The following is a 21485-nucleotide window of genomic DNA, read 5'->3' as shown; positions in this document are numbered from 1 at the left end:
CTTCATGGGCCCCAGTGACCCCCTACTACCTTTTGTTTTTGTGTCAAGTGTTATTGCACTTTGAAACTGAACACCAGTTCAAACAGAAGGCAATAATTGCAGAGGCAATAGGGGTCTAAGTCAGTGAGGGCACCTCCAGCCATACAGATTCTTGTGAAAACAAGACAGAGGCAGTAAAGTGTTGATGAGACTGCCAGACAAAAGTGAAGTGGCACATTCATCAGCAAGGCGTGAGAACAACTGGACATGTGAGATATTGGAGGGAGTGACATTTGAGACTTGTCCAGGTTTGAGAAGTACTTGACATCCTTACATTCTCACTTAAGGTGTGGACATTTGGCTGACAATAGAGAGTCTGTGAGTCTTTCTCAGAAGACGCAATTAAGCTAATCACCAGGCCTTGGTGTTATTATTAGATTCATCTGCGTCTTCTCACATAGCAAAGCAGCAACGTGACTAATAAGATATTACAGACAGAAATAAGTATACACCTGTAGGCCTGCAAGCAATAAAAGTGAAGATGGAACTAAGAAACTAGACAACAGAATGAAAATGATCAAAAGGAGCGATGATAATGTGAAAATAAAACTCCCAGGCATACAGATAAAAGGTGAGGTCATTAGGTTGCATAATCAATCACATGCATTAGCCAACTGCAATAAAGTAATAATCAAATAAAGTTCTTGAAAGGGCCCAAGGGGTCACCAAGAAAATAAGCAAATCTGATTTCCTCTCACTCTGCAAGTTATCTCAGTCAGGAAATGTACCAGGATGATTGTTTTCATCATGTGTTTCCCACCATTACTGCCCCACCTTCAGTAAACTCTGTTGGGGTTGTGTAACATTATACAAAGTAGTCATATCTAAGAAAATGATGTGGTTTTTAAGACAAGTGTTGCTGAAATAGTGGTGATCCCTGTCGTGCATACATTAAGAGGATATCAGGACGAAATTAAAGTTAATTTTCTCGTTATGTATGGGACACTGGAAAGTTTGAAAACATGTCAGAAAAAGTATGATCTCTTTAAGAATTCCCAGATTGTACTCTTTGTTTACATAACACAATGTACGATCCCTGAACCATGTGAGGTGGTACAAGAAGAAAAATGTAATCTAAAATTTGATATCTTTGTTTCCCCAAGAGGAAATTAATCGCCAAATATGTTCACCCAGTTTATTAAATAACTTTAAATAAGTATATACAACACAACTTGGTTAGAAACACTGGTTTAAATACAAAGTTGGTAAGGTGAACCCCCCCTCTGCGAAGTAAAGAACAAGAGAATGGTACGTTCCGGCCCTGCTGCTCGCTGTTTTTGTATCTGCTTCAGAACGGTTTCAACCGCCAAGTAAGTTACATTTTGCAATGTCACGCTAAAGAAGTTTGAGAGCAGTTCATCTATAGAAAAACTGGATTTATGCGAGCACGTAGACACATGCCGCTGGATCTGTGATATGAATTGACAGCGTGTTCGTGTGTTTTTTTGAAGGCAGTTCCTGGTTATTTTTCAGCTGCTGTTATTACTGTATAGCTAACGTTTACACAGTGAAGCCAGAAGCCTCATGTTTTCGTTAAGCCAAGAGGAGCACTGCGCCCCGTCCAAAGACCCAGTTAAATACGGGGAGCTGGTGGTCCTGGGGTGAGTTGAGCCTTCTTTTGTATTTATTTTGGGATGTTTTGACTTTGTGGATACTCCTGTATGTGTACGTGAAAGCAGAGTATTTATCTTGAGGAAGTTTCACAAGGGGGGCACTCACATAGCTAACTTAGCTAAGTTTTCGAAATGAACTGGGCATTTTCAGCAATGTGGTATTACTTAAGAGGGAAGGCAACATCTACAGACAACACTTTGTATTTAGAAAAAGAAACCGTCAAGCCCAGTGGGGAAATTCACGCGCTCACGTTACTCCACCAATGAGACACGTGCGCAATCAGAAATGTGTACGTTTTCGTTTCCAGAGTTGGTGGCGATGTTTAATTTCCTGATAACATCGGATGAAACAACGACAGGCTCGCTACATCTGAACATACTGATGTTCACCACCAAACAGATGCGTTCAGGACAACTTTTGCAACCCTGGTGAAATTAATCCCACACTCAGCAACTCTGACCAGGGCGCTCTGTCCTACCTTAAAGTTGGATTCATGGGGTTTTAGGAATTCGGAAGTGGAGATGGTCCCCTCCCCCAGCCCCCAGCCCTCAGCCCCTAGGGTTCTTCCTTTTTTTGTTGTTTTTTTAAAAAGCTATCTGTAGCTAAACTTTACATCTGCGTCTTCTGTTGTTACGAGCACACGCTCCAGAGGGCCATTGCACATTTTTTAAAGATGCCAAATTTGTTAATGAACCTTGCTAATCCCAAAACACATGGTCAATTTCCTCAGATGTCTTTTAAGTATGATTCTGTTGTTCACATGCCAAGCTTTGGGACCACCAAAGAGCACCATCAACCTAGTGCGTGATGGGGATATGAATAAAACTCTCAGTCACAGTTTATATGTGTTTTTGTGTTGCAAAAGGCGATAACAGCTATTATGGTCATATAGTAAATTCAGTGGAACATCAATGGGGAAACTGTTGTGTTTTGGCTAATCCAGCCAAAGAAAGAGTAAAGAAAAATCAAGATATTTCATCACATCGATCCAAAAAACATAAAAATGTTGCCATAAAACAATCCTGTTCATTGACTTACAATATTGGCCACCATGGCCTACTACAACTGTATCTCAAAATCTGACAGATTTTATATCGTCTTATGCAATGAGGGCAGTTTTCTTAACTTTTTTGTCAGGGTACTTCTTCTTTAAAGTAGTGGTCATGAGGCCTCATGGTTACATTTATATCTTGTCTTTTTGTCACAGGTTTTAGCATTTTATGTTACAATACCATCAGTTTTTTCTTTTGGTACGTACAGCAGTAGAACACAAAATCAGTCAATTATCATGTCTTGACAGTGATTTTGTGGTCAGATTTGTAATCTTGTTTACTTATTCTTTGATTGCCAGTTTTAGATTGTATTTTATTTAGGAAAAGCTTGTGTTTAGCCAGGATTTAACTTGTGAAAACTTTGGTGTTTTTTGTTAAAATTTACAAAAGTATTGATTGATTTTGGTGTCAATACCGAAACTGGTATGTATGGTATGGTATATTGGCATTAGTATCCAAAATTCCAAACAATACCCAGCCCTAATCTGTTGTCAGTCACATTAGTATACTTGCCTCATCCTGCTACTGAGTAAAAACTGATGTGGCTTTTTCTTTGTTTATGTCAGAACTATTTCAAAACCACTACTGTTCTTTGCTGCATTTGTTCAGCAGAAACAGCAGCCAGTTATCATTCAAAACAGTCATGTTTATATTGATAAGCTGTCAAGGGCAACAGCCACAATAGATGATGGAAAACACCTGTTGTGTCATCAGTGATTAGAGTTTGGCCAACATTGCAGCTAACTTATAATAAGCATGTTCAGATGTTTGTGCTGTGGGGATATAGCATTTGTTTGAAGCACTTGAAATGAGATGCTTATGAAGGTTGCACACAGAGCCATGGAGGACTGTGGTTTTGTCCCTTGCCCTCCACCCATACACTCACAGTCATACTGCTTATTATAAGGGACAAAAAGTGCTGACTGCTTATTACCCCAGGCTGAACATGTGGCATGTTTGAAGTCGATACTTTTGTTCTCTCTCTTGGCATAAAGACACATTTGAATCAGATGTGACGGGGTGTATAATCACTGCTGTGACATCACATCCCATTGATAAAACTGATGGTAGACAAGATAGCTGACAGCATGGAACAAAGCTGGTTTGAGCAGCAGTTCCCTCAGTGGTTTGTTGCTATGACCATGGTGGCTTTTATTACTTGCATGGCTGCACCCCATCTCTGCCTGGGCGGATTGGCTCGGTGCTGGTCAGTGTGGAGCGGGGGGTGGCGAGGGGTGGTGGGAGGGGGACGGCGGCTGCATGGGTATCCTGGAAATGAAAGGATGGATTGATCAGGACCCAGCCTTTGCCTCTCCTCAGCTTCCTCTGTCCATTGTGGCTGGGAGACTGGGCCTATTGATTGAACTTTGTACATTTCTCCCTAAAGAACCGCTTGATAGGAAGTATACAAATCAAATTGGGGACATCTTTGGTACAAACTAGCACTGATTGTTGAGAAGTGATGTCGTTTTCTTGGCAACTCTATTCATCCAAGAAGGTGAAGAGTTGCCTTTCTGGCCTCTACATCAAGGTCAGAGTGTAGGAGGACCTGGTGCTGTGTCAGTGTTGTGTTCAAGGTTATATCAGTCAGACAGATACTTGGAGCCATGGCAGCCTGAATCTGAGTCAGTTGACTGTTGCTCATCTCACTCACTATGCCATTTGGCTGCCTCTCATGTAGTGATAATGTCCTAGAGATGTACTTGAGGGCTGCACTAACAATTATATTCATTATTGATTAATCTGCCAATTATTTTCTCTAGAGCTGCAACAATTAGTCAATTAAAAGATAAGTTGTCAACTATTGAATTAATCACCAACTATTTTGATAATCAATATTTTTTAAGAAAATGATGTCCAAATTCTTTGATTCCAGCTTCTCAAATGTGAATATTTTCTGGTTTCTTTAGTCTTCTATGACAGTAAACTGAATAGCCTGTACAGTTTTTTTTAACTCAATAGCTCTTTTCACTCAGAATATATTTTACTATGTTTACTATATCTTATTTTTGATTATAAATGTTATTTATACATTATATACCTGTAATTTGTTGTAGTTGTATTTTCTCTTACTTTGTATAGGTACTTGTGTTCTATATACCTTACCTACTTTTTTGATTGTTATGCAACACAACCTCAAGGGAAATTCCCTGTATGTGCAAACCTACATGGTGATAAACCTGTTTCTGATTCTGATCTTTGGGATGAAGACAAAACAAGACATCTGAGGACGTCATCTTAGGCTTTGTGAAACAGCGTTTGACATTTTTTACCATTTTCTGACATTTTATGGACCAATCAACTCTACTCCATTCATTGAGGAAATAATCAACAGATGAGTCGATAATGAAAACAATCGTTAGTTGTAGCCCTAATAAATCGTTTTCTCTACGTCAGATAATAGCGGAAAATAACTAATTTCTTGGTGATGTCTTCAAATGTCTCATTTTGTCTGTCCAACAGTCCAAAATCCAAAGATATTCAGTTTACTATCATTTAAGAGACAGAAACGTTTAAAGTTTTTACATTTGAGAAGCTGCAATAAGCAAATATTTGGTATTTTACCTTACAAAAGAAAGACTAAAATGATTATTCGATTATCAAAATAGTTTCTAATGTACTCGCACACTTTAGATTGACTTATTTTAAGCACTAATAGGCCGTAGTCGTCTGTGCAGCATAATCTGACCCCTGTGCCATTCTCTGTGACCCTTTAAGACCACACTTTGCCTCTCTGACATGCCAGTGAGAGTTAAAACTACTAAACATATCTCCTCCTCATTCTGTGAACACTAGCCTCTCATGTTAGCGAAAGAGGTAGGAGGTGCTGTTGGCTCATTAGTGCAACCCTGGCGGATAGGTGATACGCCAGAGTCTCTAATCCCTGCTCCTAAGTATTGGAAGGTAAATCCGCTGTCTGCCTGGCACAGGTCAAAAGGGAAAGCTAACACAATTAGTAGGAGCGCTGCATTAAAGAGCCTGTCCAAGCCAATGTGACGGTGCCGGTTCCTAAGTGACAGAATATTGTTCCTCTCTGTAATGATGAATAATAGAAAGCATGTGTGTCATTTCTCACCGATTCAGGGTTATGTTCTGCATTTAGAATTCATCCTGGCATAAATGCTCAGCTGCAGAGAGCGTATCATCTGTTTTGTGTGCTATATGTGGGACATCCATGCACAGGAACCATAAATACACTCGTATCCAGCAGATTGGCCTTCTCAAGTAGGTAGAAATCTCAAAAATATTTAGGCCTCGCTGGGCTTTATTTAGGTGGGAAGTTTCTAGGACAAGTTCAGTGAAATTGGAGTATAGACTCGGCACACTAATAGCTCTAAAAGTGTGATTATTGACGTGAGATAATCAACATTTCTATCCCATATGCATCTATATCAGCATTAGGACCACATTGGATCAACATTTTTTTTTTGGCAAATAGTTTTTAATTTTGATGTGCCTTCTGTCCTGCACCTTATAACCAGAGTGGATGTCTTTTGAAAGTAACGTGAAAACATTGAGTAGCTGAATTCTCTTTGCAATAGTGAATAATTTAAACATTTTAAGATACTACCACAATCCATCCACTTCCATTTTGTCATTTCCCTCCTGCCCTCAGAGCATTGGTTGTAGTTTTGTCTACAATATCATCCAGTGCTTCTCTAGCTCTCTGTGGGTGGCTTGTCCTACAGGCCAGCTTTGTGCACTGTGCTGACTGGGACCATGTGTTTCTATGCCTGGCCAGCCGTGTGGAGACATGGGACAGGTGGGCTAGCTTGGGAGGGAGGTAGCAAGGAGCAGAAGGAGGATCTTGTTTCTTCTGTTGCATTTGCGATGAAACAAAGAGGAGAAATAGTAGATTATATAGCAATTGGCAGAGTTTATCCTCTCATGATGCTAACTTGAGGCTTTTGACACGGATATTTCCGCTTTGCAAAAGCGTCTGTTCAACACACTGTGGTTACGTGCGAGTGTGTGACAGAAGGTCTGTGTGTTGGATGGGAGTAGAGCATGGGGTGTCCCAGCTGTAGGAACCAGCTGGTGGATAGGGAGAGGACCAGTCCTACCGGAAGGGGCTTCTTCATTCACAAGGAGCAGCCTAGGCTAGGTGCCTCGCAGCAGATTGAAGGGCAAAACTGGAATCTGGTATTGAGAAGTGAAAACAGAACACTCTTAGAAGCTCCTCTGGTCATGCTGAGGCTTTTTGAATTGAGTCGTTAAAGCTTTCCACACCGGCGTATAAAACACAGCTATGAGAGAATGTGTTTTTTAGTCATGCGAGCCAGTTCTCCAGCCAGGCTCCGCTTACCCAAAGTGGTAGCAAACCTGACGTGCATCTTAAAACCCGCTCCTGCCTGGGACACAGAGCAAAAGAACAGCTGCAGGTTTACTCAGAACTGGCTCACTGAAATCACAAGTACCAGAGTGTATTATGTAATAAGAGACATCATCCAAGGTAACGCTTAGATTGCTAATAGGGTGCATTAGATTGCCAGTGATGTAATGCGTGGCAAAGCTCCTTTTCAAACACATGAATGTTTCTAATTCTCCATGTTTACTTGTTATATGATTACAAGAATTTTGCCTGTAAATCTCATTAGACACATCCTTTTTGCTTCTACAAAAACCGTTTGCATTTTTTTCATTTAAAAAAAAAAAAAAATTGAACTGTGAATTTGCTGTCCTTCCCTCCACCCCACCCCACCTCCCCTTCTGTGACAGGTATAATGGCTCCCTGCCCAATGGAGATCGGGGTAGACGGAAAAGCAGATTTGCGCTATACAAGAGGACCAAAGCCAATGGTGTTAAGCCAAGCACTGTGCACATCCTCAACACACCCCAGGCCAGCAAGGTACAGAGCAGATCAGAGGATGAATGAATGATTACTGAACAGACTCTCAGTGGGGAAAGAACAATTGTCTCCTTGTCTTTTGATGTGTGTATATATTGTAGATTAGAAAATTTCACACGCATGCAAGTAAATTGATGACTAATTTTTATACGCGTGTAGTTTGGACTGTATTCAGTGAGGCTGATATTGTGATTGAAGATAGTGGAGCCACAATTGAAGAAGAATCCAGAAAAACACAAAACTGACTTTTTCAGAGCAGCAGACTGTTTTCTCAATGATTTCAGTAGCTCGTGGAACGCGCAGTAAACCCCTTTACATTATTGTTGGCAGACCCTAATGTTGACATTTCCAGTACAATAACTGTAGTTCTTAGCCGGGCCTCATAGCTTTTCTTTGCACCAGCGTGCCTGCCAGAAACTGCCCTGTCCAGTATAACATGTCTGCATTCCTGCCTGTGGTTCCCAAGCAAAACTGCTAAACAAGCTAGAGGACCTGCTTACCTCTGCAGCTCTTAGAGGCCAATATTCCAGACATTTTGTTGGGAGTTAAGCTCTCTTGGCCTCTCCGGTTCAGGTTACTCTCACCTTGTGGAACTTGACTCTTGATATCTATGTAGATGTTTTTTTTTTTTCTGTAAGTGAGGGTTTTTCATTGCAGCGACTGTACATCACAAAGCAGAAAGCTGCAGTGCCCTATCAAATTTAGCTAAATGTTTCTGCTGCTCCACACTGCTACACTGTGTTTTTTTTGTTTTTTTTTTTGTTTTTTTTACTGCACAGCACAACAAAGCAAAGAATGCTATTTACACAATAAGTAACAGACTGTTTCAGAGATGGGAACTGCTCAGACCTTCTTCCCCTTTCACCACTCTTCCTCTCTGCCACCCTGTTACCAAGCACGGGATAAGGAGGGCGAGCTGAGGAGGAAGTTGTTGCAGTTGGCTGACCCTCCACTCCCAGCTGTACACACGGTCAAAAATAGCCATTCCTTAAGAAACAAGGAGGGCGGTGAGCTTAATTAGAGGAAGGCTTTCCTTTTGAGTAAGCAGTAAAGTAAAAAAACAAAGTCATCTACCCTTTTAAAAATATATGTGTGTGTATATATATATATAAGTGGGGTCCAAAAGTCTGAGACCACTTTCCCATTTGGACCCCTCTCTCTCTCTCTCTCTCTATATATATATATATATATATATATATATATACACTTTATTTTCTACAGCAGTCCCCCAACCCACTCTTGTTCCCTCACAGTGTAGCAGTCTCATACGAATGAACCGAGAACGCTGAGAGGGAAAGCTCACGTGTCTGTGCACACTCTGGTGTTCATGACAGATAATGAGGAGCTCCCGTGATGCCACTGCCAGCCTCCGATTGAAATCCTGCCCCTGCTCTCTAATCTCCCTACTTGATCTCAATTACTGCATTTATGCATTTGTGATTGTTTGCACTGGCTTTCCTTTCGGGGGGTCGGATGACCCCGTGGCTGTGTTTTTATTTTTACGCTTTCAACTGAGGGAGGGTGTGTGTGTGTGTGTGACATTTTAGGGGGGTGTTGTGATTGTAAAAATATATCTTTCTGTTCGGGGTGTGTATGAACTTCTTTTAGCTGTTAAACAGGTGGAGCACCATTTGTTTTGTAGCGGCGCAGTCAAGACAAGACTGCATGTGATGATGACATTTGTTCCCGTCTGTCTCTGATGTTACAGCAGAGTGTGGCAGCACTGATGACCCACTTTCTCTCTCTCCCTCTTTCCCTCACGCACGTGACAAAGGCGGGGGGGGGGGGATGTTTGGGAAATGGAATTCGCAGATTAAAGCAGGATGATAGTGGCATGTGGTAAAGTATTGATGGGAGCTGGGCCTGAGTGGCTTTAACCCACCCTCCCTCACTACACTGAGGCAGATCAGCTGATAGGCGAGCTTGTGTTAGCTGAGGCCAGTGAGCAGTTTATGGTCACTGTCATAGGAGTGTTACTTTACACACTCTTTATTTTCCCTCTTCCAGAAATTCCTTACCCCAGACCTTTGGTTTTTATTTAGTATATTGAAGTCTTTTACTTGAGAAAAATTTAGTTGTAAATAACTAACTAACTAGGATGAAAAGGAGGACAAATAAACATGTTCTTCCAAATAGAACAATAGTTGTTGTTGAATCTTAGGATGTGACTAATCAACTGAGTGCCATGCATTTTAATAGGGGGCTTGCTTTTGCTCTCATCTGTAATTTAATCTCAGCAGAACAATGCAATGATTGCATAAGGTAATCATTGCAATTGGTCGAGTAGTTCCTGTTTGTGAACCTCTGGTACTCTCAGATCCGGTGTTAAAGCCACAAGCCCAGACATCAAAAGGTGTCTTCACTGTGACGCAAAATAATAAGAACACCTCTGTTTTGTTGGTGTGCTTATGCTAAATTGTTAAAAATCCATGCATTTATTGTGTTTAATATGATAACAGAACATGTAGCGTGTGTATGTGTGTGTGTGTGTGTGTGTGTGTATTAAGTTGCTCATTTGTTATATTTCAGGCTGTGAACTGTAAAGGCCAACACAGCATCTCATACACACTATCCAGGAACCACACAGTAGTGGTGGAGTACAGCCATGATAAAGACACGGACATGTTTCAGGTAGGTTTTTTTTTTTTTTTTTTCTCCTTCCTGAACTTCACCCTCCACTTGGGAGTACATGTGCCTTGTATGTATACTGTCAACTGTTCTGCCCGTAGCACTAATCTGAATGCACAGCAAGGCGATGATGACTAGAGGGAAGTTAGCACTGCAGACACGTGCTACACATTCAGCTCTTTTATTGTATCCATGTGTCTTTGAACAACACAGAATAAACGGAAACACAGGCACAGCAAAGAAGGGGGAGACCTTTCAAAAAAAAAAAAAAAAAAGGAATTTTCAGGACCATTTGTGATGAAAAAAAGAGGAAATGAAAGAGGGAAATGCTTATTTTTACCTCTGTTTGTTCAGCTTGAGAACTGTTTGGACATTGTTGAACTCTGCAATCTGCTTAAAAATAAGCCTGAAATATTCTTTTTTGTAAAAACAGAAACTTGTTTTATCAGTGTATCATTGAAGATAATCCAACATGCAGCTGTATGAAATGTTGCGTACCAAAGTGTGTAGTGTCCCAGTCTTTCTTTTTTTTTTCTACCACACAAACACACAAACAGAAACATGAACTAGTGTGCCATCATTCATATGTCAAACTGCCATAAACTGGTAAAAGGCTGAACTGCCAGAAAGCTGAAAATGTCCGCAGTAAAGAAAATAAACACCTCTGCATCCATGCCTGTGTACTGACAAGAGAACACAAGAAACCGAGCACTGATACAGCATGATATCAATTATTCCTCACCAACAATGTAATTACTGTGTTGCTTTTTAGATTGGGCGTTCCACTGAGAGTCCCATAGACTTTGTGGTGACTGACACAATAGCAGGAGGTCAGGAGGGAGAGGAGACTCCCATCACACAGAGCACCATCTCCCGTTTTGCCTGCCGAGTTGTCTGTGAGCGTAACCCGCCCTTCACTGCTCGTATCTATGCAGCCGGGTTTGACTCCTCCAAGAACATCTTCCTCGGGGTAATTACTAGTTAGTGTACCATGATAGATGTACAGTATCTCTATTTCAATGCTCTCTTTGTTTCTTTAAATGTATAACTTGTAACCAGATAAACAAAAGTCATCTCTGCCATTGGCTGTGTTATATAAAAGTACATAAAAAACCCCCACACAGCACATTAGATCACGTCATCATCTGTGCTCTGTCTCGCCTACAGGAAAAGGCTGCGAAATGGAAGAACCCTGACGGTCACATGGACGGCCTGACAACCAATGGTGTGCTGGTAATGCACCCCAAGGGTGGGTTCACAGAAGAGTCCAAACCTGGCGTATGGAGAGAGATCTCTGTTTGTGGGGATGTTTACACTCTGAGAGAGACCCGCTCAGCACAGACCCCAGGCAAACTGGTCAGTAGCTCCTTACGTACATTAGTGACACTGTGATGCAGTTGAAGCATCACAGATTATTAAGCAGATGTTTCTCAAGTCAGAAATACAATGTGATTATGATAGTTACATGCACAAAGTGAACTGAATGTCTTTTACATCCTCCTCTTCAGGTGGAGATTGAGAGTAATATACTGCAGGATGGCTCCCTGGTGGATCTATGTGGAGCCACTTTGCTGTGGCGCACTGCAGAAGGCCTCTTTCACACTCCCACCCAAAAGCATCTGGAGGCTCTCAGGCAGGAGATCAATGCAGCGCGGCCCCAGTGCCCTGTAGGTCTCAACACTCTCGCCTTCCCCAGCATGCAGCGCAGCCGCGCCCTCTCCTCTCTGGAAGACAAGCAGCCCTGGGTCTACTTGGCTTGTGGCCACGTGCACGGTTACCACAACTGGGGCCACCGTTCAGAGCAGGAGCCCAATACTCAGCGAGAGTGTCCCATGTGCCGGGTGGTCGGGCCCTATGTGCCGCTGTGGCTGGGCTGCGAGCCGGCCTTCTACGTGGACACAGGTGCACCCACGCATGCCTTTGTGCCATGTGGACACGTGTGCTCCGAGAAGTCAGTCAAGTACTGGGCGGAGATCCCTCTGCCCCATGGCACCCACGCCTTCCACGCCGCCTGCCCCTTCTGTGCCACCCAGCTCAGCCTCACTCAGGGCTGTTCAAAGCTAATCTTCCAGGGCCCGGTGGACTGAGCTGAAGGGTCCTGCTCTGGTGGAGAGATTAGACCGGAATGCCAACATGCTGTGAAACTGTTCAGATTATTTTGTGCTTTCTTTTGTTCATGTACGCCAGCTGTGGAAAGGAGTCAATCTTCTCAAGCTCTGGTCATATACTCTGGATTCCACACAACAGAGAGCCATTACAGATTGTTCAGGACCTTGGCTGTCTGGATGGCCACAGTAGGATACAGAGATGTGCAGCACACTGGACCACAGATGCCTGGCTCCTCCAGAATGAAATACTGTTTCAGCTGTCCTGCCAACCAACCGCTTTAAACAAGGCTCCAGCGCCGGGCTGTTTAAACTACAATGGCTGCTGGTTTTCACTCAGAGGGCTGTAAGATTAAGGTTGTAGAAAGAATGAATTGTTTTTACTCTCATGAATCAGACTGAACCAGATAACAGCGAGCAGGTGTAGTTGAGTCTATTGGGAAGGAGAGAGAGATGGGGAGGGTTTATAGTGTAGCTCCTGGTGGATCTGAGAGTTTTTACAGAGCCAGACAGCTGGACTGTTGGCTGGGAGAAAAGCCAAGAGAAACTTGGCGTCTAATGCCTAAACTAGTTAAGTGCTCCCCATTGGCCTTTCGGCCCCTTAACGCCTAATGGCATCAAGATCATGTAGCTCTCCAGAGGGGGCTTCCATTTGCTGAACAAACCTTGAGGGAGGGTGAAAATGACTTTTTTTTTTTTTTTTTTTTTGTGTGTGTACAGAGATATAATCCAGTGCCTCAAATCCCATTCAACTTTGGGAATATTTTTAATAGATAAGAGAAAGATATTTTGTCGAAGGCAAAGGGAGAGAGTTTTGCATACAGATGTAAGGAAATGACAACCCACATGGATTCGTCTCCACGTTTTTATCTGACAGAAGACATATTTTACTACACTGAGGCCCTTGTACTGTTTTGTAATGCAAAATGTTAATATATTTTTTTCTCCTGCATAAATAATGTGTGTGAGAATGTTTTGAGTGTGTGTGCGTGCATGTGTGATCGTGTGTGTGTGTGTGTGTGTGTGTGTGTGTGGGTTGGACTGTGTGGGTGCCCTTGGGCTTTTGTTTAAAATCGCCCTGCATCATTTCACCCCCAATCTCCTATGCTATGATCTCCACCCACCACCCAAAAAAAAAACACTACCAGAGAGAAAACAGGAATTAAACCAACCTTGCAGGGTTTGACAATGAATGTACTGAAATACATTGACTCTCCTCACTGGTGGTGCTTTACCCTTCAATTATAACATTTAACTTTCACAATGACTGTGCTGTTAAAGGTATAGATAAGGCCTATTCACAGTGAAAGACAACATTGGAACTGTACAACCATTTGCATCAATCACACCTGTGTCTCTGTCCCACACACATGTACTGTATTCAATCTGCACTGTTGTTAGCTTTATCCCATGCTGGGTCTGATCCAATGATTTGTACGCCATCAAACCTGGGCACAGTCTCAGCAGCATCCAGAGATTATACCAAATATAAGGAGGAGCTGTTTTTTCTCTCCACATGCAAGATGTAACGACCACTCTCTGCTGCCCAAAGTGTTTCTGTAAACAATCCTAAACCCAAACTGCTGCTCTGGTGGAATGTTGACAGCTCTGGATTACAGTCAAGGCTGCTCAGTTGCACGCACCAGCTCCATGGGAATAATGATATTATCACACACAATGCCAAATTTGGTAAGTTCTATTGTGTGTGGATGAGTCAAGTTGTTCGAAACAAAACTAGCAAATGAATTGAAAACTAAAGAATCTGGGACGAATCTGTGCATTCTTCTGTGATGTTAGCTCACCAGACTGTGCCCATATGTAGAGTGTAGTCAAAGGCATTAATTCTGCCACTAGTTTATCAAACTGAGCATTAAACTTATGAGATGTTGAGAGTAATTTCTATTAATAGTATTCAAAGTATTGCTGAGGGGCTCCAAGACTTCACACAAAAAAAAAAGATATCATCTCAACAGCAGTTGTGTTTCCTTTTCGGTTCCTTCCTAAGAGAAACATACTTAACATTCTTAAAAGTATCAGCAGCATTACAGTTAGCTCACAGGTCAGAGCGTTTCTGAATCGCTTGATTTCTTCAGATTTTATGTAACAGTGCGGGGTCAAGTACTAAACCACATACTGTACAGTAGCATTCCTTTCTAACACTTTCAGCTCAAACACTGTGCCCGTTGCTTAAGACCATGTTCTGTTAACAGCTGCGGAGTAGCTGCCTCAAACATTCCTCCTTGGTAAACATGGGTGGGGCCCTCAGTTCACCCAAGGGCTTGTTCTATGATTTTGTCTCCTACAGGAACTCTGTACACAAGCCATAGAACGCACTGATGCTCCCGATGCCTCCTTTGCAAAGAATAAAATATTTTTTAAAAATAACTCGGAGTGAGACGGTGGTGTTTCTGATTTTAGGCCTGTCTGTCGAGTAACATTTTTATACTTGTCATAGATAAAGCTCTGCATCACTGAAAACGATTCAGTGATTTTAAAAAGGTACGTTCAGGGGATGAAGATTTGTTCCTTTTTACTGCGGCTACTGCCTTTGAACTCCAGATGTCTCAGCTCTGTTCACACAACGTAGCAGTAATCACAGTTACATATGTGTTTCATCATTCCTCTGTATGAGCTATCTCAGCAGCCAAAATGGCTCTGGATTTTGATCGCTCTATCAAACAGCATTTTGGAGATAAGGGACAACATTTTTCTTGAAGTCTATTTTATTCACATTTCATGTTGTATGTTATCAGCCTCATCTTAATATTTATTATAGAAAATGAATGCATGAGCAACATTCCCTGGTGTTCAGTGTGGCGTGTAGTTTCCTTCTGAAGCCACAGGAGGGCACTACCTCCTCAACAATAGAGATGTTGGCAATATGCCCAACACACCAGTGAGCCTGCAGCCTCCAGTAGCCAAAAACACACAGCAAAGAAATACAAGTTTGATGTTTATTTTGAAAAAAGACTCAGTAGAAATACATCACAAATACATATGACACTACAGAAATTGAATTAACTAAATTAACACGTCTATAGATGCCTGAAAATCCTCTGTATGTGCAATTATGCTATCACAGGAGATGTATGTAGGCTGTACAGTTGGACACATGCAGATTAATTTACATTCCATATGTTTTTGCTTTTGTATTTTTCTCAAATTAATTACACTGTTCTTAGATTTATTTCAGATTTGAATCCTGGCATCACACATCATGAGACTGGGTTGACAAATATGCACAGTTGTGTGCAATTTTTAGCTCTTATTTTTTTATGTGCGTGCAAAAAAAAATATTGCACGATGATGATGACATTTTCCATCATTGGCATGTGACTTCATCTCCGCTATAATAAGGGCACATGAAAGGGATTTAAATACATAACATGTCAGTTAGGCATTTGGTGAGGAATGGAGCTGTGGGATGCCATGCTTCCTAATTAACATTTCCGCAGTAGATGTGAGATGGGTTCATATGTCTGCACACTTGCCTGTTTTTCTGAATGACAGAAGAGACACTGAAGGTGACAGCATGCTAATTTTGAGATCACTCGGTGGCTCCCCTGCCTTAAGCAGGGCAGGGTTATGCAAATAAAGTGGAATGATACAATATTTTTTTCCCTCTTGAACCAGCTTCCTGGATGAGAAAGTGAGGTTCATGTGCTATACTGACGCTGGCCTCTGTAATAAATTGACACAGGTGATGATTGTACTCCTATCATCACCTTTTTGATCCCAATTAACCTCTAACAGACGCTTTGGATGGCTTTTTCACAGCCATGCAACTCAATTTTGCAAGATCATATTTTCCAGCTGCATCAAATGCATTACAATTTTACTAATTCTTACATTTGAGCTTTATTGCTGTATAGGTGAGGCTATACCCTCTATGAAGTCCATCAAGTTTCTGGAGATGATCTAAGGTTCTCAGGCTCCTGACAACTCCAAAGACCCATCCGGCAGGATCAAAGCAATAACAGGAGGAACACAACCAGAAATAAGAAGGCATCCTTTTCAAAACTCTACACCTTTTTTCCTTTTTAGTCAGGAGGAAAGAAGAAAAGGTGCACAAAATGTTCAGCTTTGACCTTTGGCCTCACCATTTACTTATAGAACAGTGTTGAAAGACATGCTATCACATAATGCAAACTACTGATATGAATAATTTGCTAGGGTCACTTTTTATTTAAGAAGGATATGTCTTTCACAAAATTAACAGCATAAGATGAGCTGGACATTGTTGCAATAGCAATAACCTGTATAGTGAGAATATTGGAATAATATATAAGTTCAGGAATTTCATTCTGCTTTATGAGTTGAGAAAAATCTGCATGAAACCACCTAAATACCATTTAGATAATCTGTCAAAATAATTATCTCGCAATTTATTTAGGAAGTCCCTCAGAAGTTGAAAGACAGTAGTTTAGATTGGCGTTTTTCATTTGACAACAAGGCAAGGCTGGACTATAATGTTCAACAGCTGTCACATAGCAGCTGACACCTTTAAGTAGCTGCATTTAAAGGGTTCAGCCTTGTTTCATGTTTCTTTGCCTCCTGTTTGCCCTGAGACCTAAGATGTGAAATGCCACAGGTGGCTGCGGGCCGTGTGCCAAGCTATCAGCAGGACACCTTAGCTGGCAAGTTGAAGGCTGTGATATTTACCTCAATTACCCAGTGTGCAACTGAGGCAAATTATATGCAGATCATCATCTGTAAATAAGAGATAGTGCTCTTCCCCCCTCACTTAAATTAAGTAACAACACATACAACCCTCGGAAACAAACACAAGACACATTTGTCTCCCTGGTTTTTAACTTGGCAGCTTTTTTTTTTCTATCTCTAGGCAAATTGGACTGCCATGGCACGGTGGCACATATTGGACGCTGCAGTTAATTCCTCACTATTTCTGTCTTGTGCGGTTAGTCACTATTTGTTGAGGAGAATGTCTCGTCGATTACATTGCACCGTTATTTAGCTTTAAGATGGGTCCATCTTTCTTTATGCAGGCCCAAGGTCAAACACCTCACACAGGACTCTCACTTCTGACAATTTGATCTTGTCAAACACATATTTTTTTTGTATGTTTCTACTTTAGCTTTCGGCAAGCTTTGCAGCAGTAACTTTACACAATTCAAGCTGTATGCAGTGCAGTTTGAAGAGGATTATGATTGTATCAGGCCTATTTACTATTTCATGTGGCTCTTGATGATACTTTGTACTCAGCCTACTCAGCTTATTACTTTCTCAATGAATAACAAATGAGTTGTCAAATAAAAGGCAAATAAACACAGGCTAAAGAGAGGCTGATGCAAATATTTTATTAGAACATATGAGGGGAAAATAGGTTTGGAAAATCAAGCATTAAAGTGGGACAGAGTCTACATCTTTGAGGTCCTGATGCCCTCTTTCTTCTCATTTGCTCTTACAGAGGCACATGTGGCGTCTTGCCTACTCATCCAAACAAGGGGACAAATTACTTTAATTATGGAGTAATTGCAGAGTCTTGTGTTAATTAAATCTTTATCAGTTCAAGTAAGTGGATTGCTCCCACATGGAAACCATGCAGCGATGTGCTGTCTTGCTCTCCCCCCTCCAGCTCTGTCTAAATTTTCCTCCAACGCCACACTCCGAGACCATCTTTTATTCACAGTCTCACCCGACTCTCCCTCTCCCTCACCCCTGGGTCTCACACTGAAATGATTGGGATTAGTGTCATTGGGGAAGGGGGTTGTTTTACCAACTCTGTCAGTAGCCAGCTGTTTCTTAAAAATACCATAACAAACATGATAGCACCGGCGCGAGGGAGTGTCCTCCGCTGGAAAATGAGATACAAGATTTATCTTAGGTTCCTGGTGTTTGACAAAATTGAATCCTCTCATTTTAATTGCTCTCGACTAGGTGTGCTGCTCCAGGCGATGGAAACAGGAGCTCCGTATGTTGTCCCTTGTTCTCTTCAGACTATTATGTTCCATTGTGCAAAATGCCGATTATGATTCGCTTTATCCTTGTCATCTATCTTATTTAGGATCATTTAGGTAGCCACATGTTACAAAGGAACAGCAGTCCGCCCTGTTATTACGTGTATTTGAGTCCCCTGCTTCTTGTAATGAGAACAGGATCACAGAGGAGAATTAATCTCTCTGAAGACTTATTCACTGGTTCAAGGCCTTGCTATGTTTCATAGGAAATTCAGGAAAATTGGCTTGTTTTGTTGATTTTTGTTAGTCCAGCATTTGATGTAAGATTTGAAATACTTACACACTTGCCATGTGTCTCGCAGCTTCCTATTTGCAGTCTTTGCCACTGCAAAATGGTTTTCTGAATAGAAGAAGGGGCGATTTTGCATGATGTAAGGTATTGCCCTTTAACAGAATACTGTTTCCCCACACTGACAACACAGTTCGCTTAACGTCACACACATTATCACAAAAGGACTCTTAATTGTCTGCTGTACATTTGTCATGAGTGCCCATAAAACAACAGTTTTAAATCCAAATGATGTAATTTTTTTTACCTTTGTTGATCCAGTGAAAATCGACAAAGCACGGTTGCTGTTTTGCAGTCCCTGCATCACAAGTGCACTAATGCAAATACCACTGATTTTTTTTTTTTTTTACTCTTTTTGCTTTGCGTCTACAGTTTGTGAATCTTGGCTTGTGGACACTCAACTGTTTAGCAGGGAGAATGTTTATAGGACGATGAATGGGTGTAATATGGCTGTGAAGCAGATTCAAAAGGGCTTAACTGGATTACACCTCATTTCAAGGATGCTTAAGGTAAGATTAAAACAGATATGCGGTAAGTGAGGAAAATACAAAATCAGATAGATTGAATTTCTCTCAGTGGTCTTGTAAGCCACTTGCTCATGCATGGCTGTCCTGTGTGTATTTGTGAGGCACCGAGTTAAAGAGAAACAGCAACATTCAGAGAGGCCTTTCTATGTATGAGATAATAATGTAGATTGTTACTTCAAAAAACAAAAAGCAAAAGGAAACATACACACATTTCAAACAACAGAGTTTTGCTCTGTTGGACCGTCACAATTTACCATTAATGCCCTTTCTTATCTCATGCTACAAATCCCCAGAGCTGGAATATTAGAACTCTCTAATCACACACACTGGCACACATTGGGTGTGTGTGCATGCAGTCCGGCACCACATACACACACACACACATACACACACACACACAAAGTCACACACCTCACATACAATCTGAAAAGATAATGAATTTAATACCACTGCTATTACAGTCAACTAATGTTTGTTAATAGCCTGGTGCCATATGGAAACAGGGCCTCAGCCATGTGGGTAATTCCTCTCTTTGGACAAGCTGTCAATAAAAAGGCCTCGCATTTTCTGGATGCACAGGGTAGAGGGGGGAGGAGGCTCGGAGGATGCGCTTAATCCAGCAGACTCTCTAATGATTCCTCTGTGCCTCGAATGGGAGCTACAGGCCTCTGTGAATATACTTACAGCTGTGTTTTATCTTTCCTATCAGAGCTGAAATGTGTGTTCATATTAACACTCTATTGAGCGTTTCTGCATATGCTGCTCAGTTTGACTGGGTGCAAGACTTTGGTTTTCTATGGGGGGAGGGGGAGGGAGGAGAGGGGTTATGGAATGGAAGTGGTGGTTTTAGAGAGAAGACTTCATGACGTGCCTGATTACCCCCCCCCCCCCATCCCCCCCACCCCCACCCTCCCCTCCCCCCCTCTCCTTTTTTCCTCCACCTCCCCAAATTCACTCCATCTCCTCCCCGCATCCCTCTGCCAGCGCTGCAGCCCAGCGGATAACCAAGCGTGGATTAGCAGTGACATCACACTGAAGAGATGGCTGAGCCCGAGTGTGAGGAAGGGTGAGTACTTGGGTGTGTGTGTGTGTGTGTGTCAGATGGCGTGTGAGCGTTATGTGTGTGTTCAAGACTGATTAGACGGTGAGGGTGGTAGTGAGAGGGAAGCGAGGATTAGAGAGCCATCTGAGAGTTGGCTAGGTGCTGACACCACTCCACCTCACCAAGGGCTCAATTTACTGAGGGATCAGACTCATTTATGGTGGGCTGGGATTATTATCAGTTCAATAGGGCAATTTCTTTATTACAGTAACCCTTCAACCTGTGAAATATGGACACTTGTGAGACATTTATGGGTGCATGTATCTTGTTTCAGTTATAATCTGGTGCTTTTCTGCTACAATTAATTGTGTATTAGCAGCAGTATGATAATGTACCCTGTTTAAACGTAGTATTACTCTTACTACAAAATCTAAATGCCATTTGTCAGAGGGAACTCAAAGTGTATCCTTTTGCAAGCAGCTTTACAAAAGGAAAAAAAAACATTTTCTGTGTTTTTAGGAAAGGGTGGCCACAATAAAACAGCTATTAGGAATTTCAGATAAATCCATCCATCATACATCAACTCCCAGGAGTTTAAAGGAGGCTACAAGGCTCCAAATCAGGTAATGCAGGCAGCTATGTTTGAGTTTGGGTTTACCTGGAATGTCAACAATCTTAAGCTGGCCCTGTGTATTGAACCCCTTGTAATGCATCAAGCATCACTCACCACAGCACAGCTCCACTGTGAAAACAGGATTCGGCTGCATCAACAACAGAACAATGGAGAACAGAATGATGCACACATTTAGGTCCAAGCCTTAAACCAAATGTGAATGACGTCAGGATTTGTGCCAGAGTTGCGTTTGCAAACTTGAGTGAAACCTATTGTGGTATGTTACGCATGCAGGGAAATGACTATATACAGGTGAAACCGTTTCTGTGAACTGTAAACAGGATGTGGATAGTGCAAGGAAGTGAAAAGTGCAAGGGCTGAGAAAAATATTAAATGGAAAAAAAATGACATGCTACTTTACATAGACGTAGTTGGTGGTTATGTATAGTATATACAGCTTGTGCTAATGAGTAAAATCTATTGCACAATTGTATTTTGGCTAAAAAAAAAAATGTATAATTTGTAAGTGCACTGGGTATTATAGTGTTTCAAGGTTATTGCACAGTGCCTGGGTTCTTTCACAGTTCATAGTTTGTAGGTATAAGCATGCATGGTTTTCCTCAGCAGATGGAAGATCAAATTTCCATTCCTCTGATATCCTTCTCAAACATTTAAGTTAAGACTGAAAGTTAATTTTTGCCCTTGGAAACAGCAGATGGTAAAACTTAGTTATGATGGCATTATAGATC

The 21485-nt window shown here is 41.6% G+C and overlaps 1 protein-coding gene across 1 annotated transcript; it reads left to right on the top strand.

Moving 5' to 3' along the window:
* Positions 1-1317: 1317 nt before the first annotated feature.
* peli2 (pellino E3 ubiquitin protein ligase family member 2) lies at positions 1318-14672 on the top strand. Its single transcript, XM_044375544.1, has 6 exons — positions 1318-1640; positions 7425-7554; positions 10084-10185; positions 10955-11152; positions 11350-11538; positions 11691-14672. The coding sequence occupies exons 1-6, from the start codon at positions 1564-1566 to the stop codon at positions 12267-12269; spliced, it is 1275 nt and encodes a 424-aa protein (XP_044231479.1). The 5' UTR covers positions 1318-1563; the 3' UTR covers positions 12270-14672.
* The last annotated feature ends 6813 nt before the right edge of the window (positions 14673-21485 follow it).

Source organism: Thunnus albacares, chromosome 15 (assembly GCF_914725855.1).
Source record: "Thunnus albacares chromosome 15, fThuAlb1.1, whole genome shotgun sequence".
Taxonomy (NCBI): domain Eukaryota; kingdom Metazoa; phylum Chordata; class Actinopteri; order Scombriformes; family Scombridae; genus Thunnus; species Thunnus albacares.
This window is presented reverse-complemented; position numbering and strand designations above follow the sequence as displayed.

Coding starts and splice junctions, on each gene's coding strand:
- peli2 (XM_044375544.1), top strand. CDS start 1,564: ATGTTTTCGTTAAGCCAAGAGGAGCACTGCGCCCCGTCCAAAGACCCA. Junction 11,153..11,349: donor CCAAGAACATCTTCCTCGGG/GTAATTACTAGT, acceptor TCTCGCCTACAG/GAAAAGGCTGCGAAATGGAA. Junction 11,539..11,690: donor CACAGACCCCAGGCAAACTG/GTCAGTAGCTCC, acceptor CCTCCTCTTCAG/GTGGAGATTGAGAGTAATAT.